General features: G+C 39.8%; 1 protein-coding gene across 1 annotated transcript in view; it reads right to left on the bottom strand.

The window, feature by feature from the left end:
• The window catches only part of VWA3B (von Willebrand factor A domain containing 3B), a 411,842-nt gene that overhangs the window by 345,549 nt on the left and 54,233 nt on the right, over positions 1-12,060 (bottom strand). Inside the window, exons 4-6 of the mRNA XM_033949516.1 lie at positions 8,911-8,999; positions 2,300-2,550; positions 840-999 (exon numbers count right to left, since the gene is read on the bottom strand). Coding sequence (XP_033805407.1) covers positions 840-999; positions 2,300-2,550; positions 8,911-8,999 — 500 coding nt within the window. The remainder of the gene's footprint in view (positions 1-839; positions 1,000-2,299; positions 2,551-8,910; positions 9,000-12,060) is intronic.

Raw genomic sequence — 12,060 nt, 5'->3', positions numbered from 1 at the left:
TAAAATACTGAGTGAAATGGAAAGGGGTAGATGTGAATTGCTTGTTTTCTCTTTCCAAAAATACTAGGACTAGGGGACATGATATGAAGCTATTAAGTAGTAGATTTAAAACATACTGGAGAATCTAATCATTTTCCTTTTTTTTATTTTTTATGCAACAACATAATTGAAGCCACCCATAGAAATGAGATGAAGATATGCTAGGCTGTATAGAGAGAGGCATAACCAGCAGAAGAAAGGTGTTGATGACCCTGTACAGGCCATTGGTGAGGCCTCACTTGGAATATTGAATTCAATTTTGAAAACTATATCTGGTGAAAGATTTAAGACCTAAAGCGGTCCAGAGGAAGGCAACAAAAATGGTAGGGGTGGTTGCGCCAAAAGACGTATGAGAAAAGACTGGAAGATCTAAATATGTATACTCTAGAGGAGAGGAGGGACAGGGGAGATATGATACAGACAACCCAGAAAGCCCTCAATATAGCAGGTTTTCAATTTGACGCCAACTGAAAATTAGTAGTTAGCCTGAAATAGGTGATTTAACTGGCCTAGAGCCATTTCTGACCAGTTAAATCATGTTTAATATCGATCTGAGGTTTTTTTATGTGTATAATGATTCCTTTCTCCCTTTCATACAAGGATAAAAAGAAACATATCTGTTATTGAAAATAATATGTAGACATTTGACACTAAGTTGCATTGTGTAAGATTATCTAGAAGAGCGATCTAAAAAAGTAAACCTATGTCATATTAATTATTCAGCAAAACTAATTCACATCGCAGTTCCAACTAAGCACATTAGGTTTACATGAAATTTCTGTCAAGGTATCTTTACTTACAGTCTTGTCCTGTAGGGCTTCCAGCACAGCTTCACAGGAACCAGTTCTGCCAAAGGTTGGTATGTAGTCTAGTGTCCAGATCCAAGCAACAGCTAAATCTATGGATTCCGATGTGACATGAATGGCCTTCTGCTGCCATTTCACCAAGTCTTCTGCAGCTCTAGAAAGCAGAGTGGCTAAGATTAATATATAAGAAATGTCTCTGGAAAGGCATTGCACCTGATCTATCCAAGCTCTTCTATGGCCCAGTTTGAAACCTCTATCCTCTTGTATACAGCCTAGGTAAGAGAATTGCAAAATGCCAGTCACTCCAATTTAATACAATAAGGGTTTGATTTTTTTATATGATTCCTCAGTGAGATGTCCACAAAGGTGCTTATTTTAAGCGCCTATTTTATAACGGCAACACAGGTGTCTATATGACTATAAAATAAGCTGCCAGATCCGGCACCCAACAGAAAACAACTGCTAAATCATAAATCTACACTCGCTCAGGAAAAGGTGTAATTATGTAAATGAACTCTATAGTGGCAATTCTACAACTGGGGGGTTAATATTCAGCCAGCGACACTCAGTGTTTTGCTGACTACTGCTGACGTTACACCCAGAAATGTAATGCCAAGCCATGTTCAGGCTTCAGAATTGAATTTTCGGGTTTCTGGTGCCAGCTAATCCATAGCAAATTATGTGCGACATTCTCTATAAACCAGCTGTGAGTTAACACATAAATCCCCCTTTTACTAAGCCCTTGTAGAGGTTTCTACCACAGCCTAGAGCGCTAAATGCTGGAATGAAAGTGAAAACCTCAGAAGTTATCTAAGGAAAAATTTCCTTAGGTGCATGAGTGTAATGGCCTCCCAATGCAGGTGATGGAGACCATGACTGTATCCAAATTCAAGAAGGTATGGGATAAATTTACTGATAACTACCCCAGACTACAAGATGTTCAGAAAAGAAATAAAAACTATACTCTTCAAGAAATTCCTGAAACAGCTCTAACATCACAAATACCTTCCTCCCTCCTTCTTCCTGCCACACAGATACTACCTGATCTACACTTTACCTTCTTTAGAAACGACCAATGATCTTCCATTGTAACCCACCATTTATAGCTCTTTTGTAATCTGCCTTGAACCGCAAGGTAATGGCGGAATAGATAGCTCTAATGTAATGTAATAAATACATAGGATCTCCAAGGGAAAGGAAGTGATAGTGGATGGTATGGATGGGCAGACTGGTTAGGCCTAATGGTCTTTATCTGCCACCATTTTCTAATTTTCTAAGTTTCTGTTCTCAAATGAAATAGCATCTCAACTAGCATTTTAACGGGGTATTTCTTCCACATGTCAATTTTTTCCTATCAACTATTGCTTTAAAATAATTAAACAATTATACCAACCACTATACCAATGATAACACAGAACTTTCTAAAATGGGGAATATAAATACAGTCATCTTACCGAACTATATTAAATTTGGCAATATGAGAGACCTGCTCCTTGAGGACTAAAGAGAGAGCATCTCGACAAAGGTCAAACTGTTCCTTGGACATGGTGCCAAAATCTGCGACAATGACAATGGAATGTTCCTGAATCACTCCAAATATCTGTCGACTTCCACTAGTGAGCCAGTCCAATCTCTGTTTATACAGTTCAATGGATCCAGCTAGGGAATCCGCCAGTTGAAGAACCTCCTCTTTTTTGGCTGTCAGCTTGTCAAAGAAAAAAGACATGGTGTGTTTGGTCAGGTTTATGCTTTGTTTTACATGTTTTAATGTATTGTTAAGATGGTCTTCACAAAATAAACTTTTTATTATTTATTTTTGACCACTTGTTTACACATTTCCTCACAAAATAAAAGTCCAAGGCAAGTTACACTTACTAATACATTCCAGACAAAAGCTTCCCTACTCTCTCCCTTTCCTCATCCCCTCTACCCCTTCACTATTCTATTACAATCTTCCCACAGCTCTGATCTGCTCCAAATCAATCTGCCCTGTGTCACTCTAGGCTGCTATCTTCACAGCTTCCATCCTCCCCTTTCTCTGGGCCAAAGCATCACCTTGTCATCAAAACTCCAAAGGCATACAACTCCATAGTTTCGGAACAACATATGCATGTGCTCACTCCTTCATACACTCAGTGATACATAATAGTGGATCGAAGAAACGCAGCAACATTCCTTATTCTTGTTACCAATAACAAAATAATTCATCAACATGTAACCCCCTTTTGCCTGGATAGATTTTAAATGGGGTGCTTACAATAAAATATTGTTGTTGGTAGGTTCAGTAGGCGTAACAATCCACTTTTCCATTCTTCATTAATACTCTATAATTCAGTCCACTACTTCATGTCAAACCTGCTTTAGATAAATATAAAAGTTGCCTTTTCATGATATTGACAGGAATTGGGGTTCAACTAATTACTCATAATTGGAAAAACCATGACAGGATTAATTTTACCTTTGGTGGCTAACTGTGTGTACTACATATAAGTATGAAAGGATGATGGCGGAACGTTGGGGGAATAATAAATCCTTTCATGATGTATGGAGTCCATTGACTAATTTTATTGCATTATAATTAAGAATTTCTTTCTTTTTTCATTACAGTCCGTGCACATCCAGGGAGGGGGAGGGGGAAGGGTGGGGGGAGGGAAATGTTTTTTAAGGAGATAAATTATTTCATTATAATAGTGAATTCATGTCATATGTATTATTGCTTTATTAATTATGACAAGAAGGGGATGAAATGATTGTTTAGTATATCAATTGTATAGTTAATAGTGTGATTTCATGTAGTTTGTAAGACTTATAATTTGTATTTTACTATGAAAGTTAAAAAAAATCAATAAAGATATTTAAAAAATATATCTAATATAATAAAGCCCTACGCGAGCATGCGCACTCCCACCTGCATGCTCCCATTTTCCGTGCACTGTAGGGCACTGCAGGTGGGAGTGCACATGGGCGCAAATCCCCCGAGGCGGATGTTGGCCGCGACAGCTGTCGGCGGCTGCAGGCTCGGCGGCGGGTTGGAGACAGCGCCGATCCTCAGGTCCCCCTCCCCCCAGCTGTCAAGAGAAGACGTAGACGAGGTAACAAACGCCTCCTTCTCTCCCCCCCCAACCCGGGCAGAGGCGCAGCCGACAAATGTACCCGGAGCCGAAACCGAAACGAAATGCTGAGGTCATCTCGCTGTGGGAGGGGCGGATGGGAGGGTCAATGGGGTCGGCTGCACGGTGGCGGGGGGGGAGATGGAAACAGGCTGATCACCGATTCTACTACACAGGGGGGGATGGGACAGAGGGAAATAAAAATGCCGGGTTCTACTGTGTACAGGGGGAATGGAAGGGGGTACAAATTTAAAGATGCTGCTTATTGGGTCTACTACACAGGGGGATGGGAGGGAGGCAGGCAGGCAGGCTGGCTTCGGGGGTGGGGTTGGGTCAAAGTCTGGAAGGCAGTGAGGGAGACATAGGAAGGAGGCACTGGGGGGCACTAAGGATATAGGAAGGGGCACTGAGGGCACTAAGGACACAGGAAGGAGGCACTGGGGGCACTAAGGACACAGGATGGATGCACTGGGGGCACTAAGGACATGGGAAGGAGGCACTGGGGGTACTATGGCCACAGGATGGAGACACTGGAGGCACTTAGGACATGGGAAGGAGGCACTGGGGGCACTAAGGACATAGGAAGGGATATTAAGGACATGGGAAAGAAGAACTGGGGTACTAAGGACATAGGAGGCACTGAGGGCACTAAGGACATAGGATGGGACACTATGGACATAGGAAGGGGGCCACTGAGAGTCAGGCAGGCATGGCACAACAGAGAAATACAGGGGGCCAGGGAAACAGAGAAAGAAAGAAAGATAGACAGGGGGCCAGGGAGAAACACAGACAGAAAGAATGACAGACAGACAGATAGCGTCCAAGGAGAAAGAGACAAAGAAAAAAAAAATCCCCAAAATAGACATCTACTCTAGCACCCGTTAATGTAACGGGCTAAAATACTAGTATATATATAATTCAGTCCAGTGCAGAAGTGGGGTTCTGAACCAAAAGGGTGTACTTAACAGTCTTTAAACAAGAGGACACAAATCTCTATTTATTTATTTACCATTTGCTATACAGCAATTTCTATACCCAAAAGCCCTAATTCTGCAAAGTGTGTCTAAAGTTAGGCGCAGTTTGGACATCCAAGATAGGTGTCCTTTGCAGAATCACACTTAGCGATGCTCAGCACTGTTTAGACAACCACATTATGATAAGTCCTTTAGAGAATTGGGTTTTAGGCAAAAGTTAGATGTCCAAACAATGTCCTTAATGTTATAATATTTTATTATTATGACGTTATTAGAATGGCAATTTTATAATGTTTTTCATTATATAGTAAAACCTTGGATTGCAAGTAAATTGTTTTGCAAGTGTTTTGCAAGCAAGCAAAACATTTTATTAAATTTTAACTTGATATATAAACAATGTCTTGCAATGCAAGTACATACAGTATACAGACCACAACTGAGCCGGTGGTTCTCCTCTCTCTGACGCTGCAAGAGTGTAGTGACTGTTCTTTTTTATTTATTTATTTATCAAATTTTTACATGTTATAAATCAAGTATCCACTTGTACAGAAAGTTGAAGAAAAGCAAGAAAGTACTACTCAAAGGTAAAATACATAATAATCAAATAAAATAAAATAAATGTTTAGCTTAAATTCAGCTCAAGTCCTCAACAATAGATCCAAGAAGGATAAGGCGGACATATTAACAAATGCTAACAACTGCTAACAACTATCAATTCAACTATTAGGAAAACAAGATCCCTTGGCTGAAAAAGGATATCATTATTCAAATGCACTTCACTTTGATTTTGATTTTCCTTCATCCAGCCGAGTTCCTGCCAAAAAGGCTGTCAACTGGAATGGTTCAAAGAATACATATTTCTTCATATGGTATTGTATTACACATTTACAAGGGTGTCGAAGGAAAAAAGTCCCACCAAGAGATGTAATACCTGGCTTCATCAAAAGAAACTCTCGCCTTCTCCTCTGGGTTTCCTGTGCCAAGTCTGGAAACATTAATATTTTTTGTCCAAGAAATTCTTTCATTTTATTTCTAAAGAACAATCTAAGCAACCAATTTTTATCTGGAGCAAGAGCCACAGTGAGAAGCAATGTTGCTGGAGATACAAGCTCTCTATCTGAAAGTTCCAAGATTGCTAAGTGGTTGATTATTCTCCTGTTGTTTAGATGGAGATTTAATAGCTTTCATTGGTAGGTAATATACTTGAGTAAGTGGTGGTAATGTATCCTCTGGAATACCCAAAATCTCCAACATATAACGTTTCAACATATCCCTAGGTGTCACCGAGGCTATCCTAGGAAAGTTAATCAGTCGGAGATTGTTATTACAAGAAAAATTCTCCAAAGTTTCCAATTTTCTACGCATATTTGTATTATCTTTAATTATTGCTTCATTAAGCTGTTTTGATACTTTTAACTCCTGTTGTATATTCTCAATAGAATTCTTAGATTCACCAATTTCAACTTTTATGTTTTTTATCTCAGTTTCTTGAAAAGTAATTTTATTTTCCAGCTGCAAAAGCTGGGGCTTGACAGACTTGGCCAGGTCAGCCACTAAATCCCAAATTGAATCCAGTGTTACTTCTCTGGGTTTTTCAATAACATATGAAGGATTAAAAGTTTGAATAGTCTCACCAGTTTTCAGCTGTTCCTGGCAGTCCTTCTGCTGGCCTGAAGTAGACCCTGATGTTTCAAAGTCCTCGGTGTTTCTTGGACTCACCTGAAAACTCAGGGAGTCCATCTCCACGCTCCCCCTCTGTTCTCTCTGGCCTCCGAGGGTAGATGCCTGCCTTCTCCCGGCAGCTCCTCCACTCGTGGGGAGCTGGTAACCTGAGGAGGTGGGGGAGGTGCCCTAGCGTCGGGGCTCAGCGTTGTCTGTAGCCCCAGGGAGATCACCTCATTTCCGCCCCTCTGAGGCGTCTCCAGCGGGGGTGCCGATGCTGCCGGGATATCCTGCATCCGACGCAGGAGTTCTTCTATGTTGCCGAACGAGGGGACCGCCGAACGCCGCGAGGCTCCAGCGGCGCTGCGACCTCGCCTCTTCGGCATTCTAAGTAGGTAAACTTATTCGGCAGAAACTTTTTTTCAGAAAGTCTCCTCCGGCGTGCTGTTCAGCGTCCGGGACCGTCGGACATCTTGGATCTGTGACTGTTCTAAATAAGTCTTGCCATATGAATACATACAGTATACATGCGTCACATCATCACAACTGAGCCAATGGTTCTTCTCTCTCTGACGCTGCAGGAGTGTAGTGACTGTTCTAAATGAGCGAGGCCTTGCAATACAAGTACGTATAGTATTTTGTATTAAATTTTTTGGGTTGTGGAACGAATCGTCTGAGTTTCCATTTCCTATGGGGAAATTCGCTTTGATATATGAGTGCTTTGGATTACAAGCATGCTTCTGGAATGAATTATGTTTGCAAACCAAGGTTTTACTATAATTGTGATACTGGGAGTTGTATCTGTTTAATGCTTTTATTTATTTCTCTTCCATCAGAGAGAGAGTGACTGGGATTCGAATCAGCAACATTAGGGTAGAAGGCTGTAGATTTAACCAGTGTGCTATACAATGAGCTAGCAATAACTGCATTCTCAGAGCAGAAAGGAAGCTGTGAGGAGCAGCGACACTGCATTCGTTTAGCTGGAGGGATTTGGCAGCTCCACCAGCAGAGGTAAAAGGGGTGCTAGAGTTCTGGAGGGAACCATAGCCCAATGAGGGGGGCCCAGGCTCCCCTGTGGCTATGCTTCTGTTATATCACGTAATAAGGCTATCCTGAAGCAACACTAAGTACTTATTCAACCAACAAAGAACAGACAATTGTAAAAAAACCACAAAAAAAACACTTCAGAAATCCATGGGCCAACCTGTGTTCCATATACAAAATTCAAAATGAAAACGTACTTTGTATTCATTTACCAGAAAAACCTCATTCACACCAAAAACAGAATAAAAAAACAAAAAAGACAGAAAAATAAATAACTTAAGAAAAACGGAGAAAAACAGACCTCATCCTAATCAGTACCCTAAGCCACCCGTTTCATCACTGGTCTGAAAAAAACTCCGTACATATATATTTTCAATCAATCGGTCAATCTTTCATTTTAGAAATAGATTTTCAAATATTCATTTTCTGTCAAATATATCATTCTTGTGTGAACATAGAGTTAATTCTGTGTAAAACAGATTGCAATAGCTCCTCAGAATGGCGCCATTTCTACTCGTTTATGTTGTGGAAGTGTTTGGAGAGAATAATGCTAAGAATTTTTTACATTACAGATAATATAACATTAAAAGTTTTAATAAAATGCACCTTAATATACAAATAAAGAAGAAAATATCCATTTTCCTCCTCTTTCTCTTATTATAACATGTTAACTCATATTAATTATTACCAATATTATACTTATATAGTTTAATTCTTCCAAATATCTCTCCCTCCCTCCCCCCCCCCCCGCCCTGGATGTGTAAGAAGATCTATGAAAGAAAAACAATCATATTACAATGTTTATATATACTGTACAATGTTTTGGAGATTCAATAAAGATTTTAAAAAAAAGAAAGAAAGAAATAATTTTTTACAGATTCTTTCCCCTGAAGTAGCCCTGACAAGGCGAAACAGAAGTGCTTTCTGTGGGAATAAGCTCAGAGCACATAAAAAGGAGTGAGGAACGGAAGTGCTGTATTTATTTGGCTGGTGGAGTTCAGCATCCCCGTCAGTACAGTAGCACACATGCAGAGAGGAAGGGGGAAATGCATGCAGGACTGGCTATGCTACTATGTCATAATACTGCTAGATAGCACTACACTGGTCAATCAATATTTTCAAATGACTAAGCCACTGCTGTAAAAAACAGCACCACTTCACTAAATGGAAGCAATTCAAGACCAGTGTGATATTTGCTGGAAAGGGTTCAGCTAGAGTTTTAGATGAGGAGCCACATCATTTCTATTCTGTGACTTTCAGCCTTTTCACACTTACATTGTACGCTCTGTCATCCTTTCTGTACTGTGGAAACAAACCTTCTGCATATCGAGAAGATACAGGTCTTCCTAATGCATATACATAGTCTGCAAAAGAAAGAAAAAGCTAGTTAGCTAAAAATTATGGATAGCATGATCAGCAGTGCCAATGTTGAAATGTTTTTATTCTGTTTCAGTTTTGGAGATAATAATAAAAAAAAGCCCAACAACATTGCACAAGCTAATGTTTCTGTCTAAATCTTCCTTGAGGAAGCCATTTTGGTGAAACCACAGCCAGGTCTTTTAGGCCATTTAAATGAAGTGCTTTAAGAATTTAATGCAGGAATTAGTATGTACTGGTATTGTACGGCCATATTAACAGTTAATAAGATGGCTTGACACTTTCAGGGTAATTCTGAAAAGCACCTCAAGAGGCTGTGGCCCCCTGAACCAATTCTTGGTTTTGAACCCCCCCCACCACCATGCCCCCACCTGCACCTTCTCCCAATAATCTGACATGTCCCTCTCTCGCTACCTCTCACAGTCTGACATAGCTTCCTTTCTTCACCCCTAGCCCGACATTCCCCCTCCCCTATTCTCTCACCAAGGACTGGCATCACTACTGTTTCTTTCTCCCACACAGGTCCAGCACCTCTCCCCATCTTGCAAGTCTAGCACCTCTTCCTCAGCTTCCTAACTACTCCCAGTCCAGCAAAACTTTCTTTGCCAGTGCCTCTTCCTTGGCCTTCCTAAACACCCCCAGACCAGCAAACTTGTTCTTCACTGGCCTGGGGAAGCTAAGGGAGGCCAAAGAAGAGAGGCACTGGACTTGTGCAGGAGGAAGGGAAGAGATTTGGAGCTGCGCTGGGAGGGGAGGAGAAAGAACTGCTGGCTTAACCTATTACAGGACCAGTGATGTCACTGTCCCCGACATTTTGTGCTCTTTATCACCGGTGCCCTAGACCAGAACCTCACCTGATTCATAGGTTAAGCTGGCCCTGCACACACTCACAGTTTTGCACCAATTATGCATATATTCAGTAGACTCTTGAGTAGGCTTTTGAAATGTTCGAGATTAGCTTCTTCTCTAACAAGAGCTAGTAGGGTATTCCAAAGTTGAGGGGCTACAACTGAGAAAATGTCATGCCTTTTGATTCCTATTATATGAAGGGAGGGGACCAACAGCAATTTACGATTAGATGATCTAAGACTGCGGGGTGGGTCATACGGGATAAGATATTTATCAATAAATTGGGGCAGTTTAGAATTAATTGTTTTAAATATTATGAGAGAGATTTTGTTAGAAATTATTTGATTAATTGGCAGCCAATAGGCATTTCGAAGTAGGGGGGTAACATGGTCGTATTTTCTAGATTTTGTTATTAATTTTATTGCGGCATTTTGAATTATTTGTAAACATTTTAATTCTTTCTGGGGTACTCCTGTAAATAAGCTATTACAGTAATCTAATTTCACAATGATTGATGAATGTTGTTAATGGATTTTGGTTCTAAGAATTTAGAAATTGAGCGAATCAGTTGCAGCTTGAAAAAACATGATTTAATAACAGAACTTATATGGTTATGGAAGGTTAGTTTTTTTTATCAAATACAACCCCTAAGATTTTAATACAGTCAACATGGTCCAGGGGGGAGGTATAAAGAAGAATTGGAAAGTTTAGTGCTATTCCCTCTTTCCAGGGGAAGAACATTAATATTGTTTTTGAAGCGTTTAAGGCTAGCATATTTTCTTTCAGCCATAATCTAATCTGAGTTTATTGTTAATTTCAGTAATTTCATTGGTATTTTCCAGGTTTAGCGGGTGTAATAATTGGATATCATCTGCATAAGCAAATGCTGAAAAACCAATTGATTGACATAAGGTAAGTAGAGGAGAGAGGAAAATATTAAACAGTAAAGGAGAAAGAATAGAATCTTGTGGTACTCCACTTAAACAAGTAAAGAGATCTGATGAGGTATTATTAAAAATGACTTTAGATTGACGATTTGAGAAATTGTAGCCATTTGAGGACCTGGTCTGTAATTCCATTGGATTCAAGTCTTTCTAAGAGAAGTGCTTGATCTACCGTATCAAAAGCAGCAGAGAGGTCTAAGGAGATAAGGACCACAGATTTATGGTGGTGTAGATCAGGGGTAGGGAACTCCAGTCCTCGAGAGCCGTATTCCAGTCGGGTTTTCAGGATTTCCTCAATGAATATGCATTGAAAGCAGTGCATGCAAATAGATCTCATGCATATTCATTGGGGAAATCCTGAAAACCCGACTGGAATACAGCTCTCGAGGACCGGAGTTCCCTACCCCTGGTCTAGATGGTAAAGTATGGTAGTTTGCATCCCTAATAGAGAATGTTCAGTTGAATGGTTTATCCTAAAGCCTGTTTGGTGGGGGTGCAAAATATTAGTAGATTCAGTTAATTCTGATATCTGGTTGAAAACAATTTTTTCTGCCAACTTCGCTAAAAACTGAATTTTCGCTATTGGACAATAATTGGATTCTTAAGAAACGCTAACTTGTTGATCTTTAATGATGGGGTTAATGATAGATGTTTTCCATTGTTGTGGTAAAGTTCCTGATTCTAAGCTGTTAATTACTTGAGTGTGTATAAGGACTCTGAACTGAGAAAAAAAATTTCCTTTGGTTAGGGCCATCTACAATTTCATCAGAATGTCAGAAAAACTCCTAACTCTTGAAAAAGCTACATATAAATGGCTATGGTTGAATACTGTTTCTGGCAAGTAAATTCCAGCTTTTTCTATGGTTTGCCCCTGAGCTTTATTAATTGTTTACAAAAGTTAGATAGCTCTAAGTCTAATAAATGCTGGCATTGTAATCTGGAAGCGGGGACACTTGATCATTTAATTTACCATTGTCCCTATATAAGATTATTTTGGAATTCAATTTGGACTCAAGTAAATTGTCTATTAGAAAACCATGTTGCATTATCCTATGATACTATTCTGTTTGGCATGGCTATGAGAAAAAAAAGTCAAATATCAGCACATAATAACAAACTATTATTAATCTTGACTGGGGTTGCTATTCAGCATATCACCAATAACTGGAAAAATTATACTAATCTTAATTATACATTTTGGTGGAATACGGTATGCCATATTTTTAAGATGGAAAGAGCAATTGCAATACAGAAA

This window comes from Geotrypetes seraphini, chromosome 6 (genome assembly GCF_902459505.1).
Source record: "Geotrypetes seraphini chromosome 6, aGeoSer1.1, whole genome shotgun sequence".
Lineage (NCBI taxonomy): Eukaryota > Metazoa > Chordata > Amphibia > Gymnophiona > Dermophiidae > Geotrypetes > Geotrypetes seraphini.
Note: the sequence above shows the minus strand (reverse complement) of the source record. Positions and strands in the feature narration are given on the sequence as shown.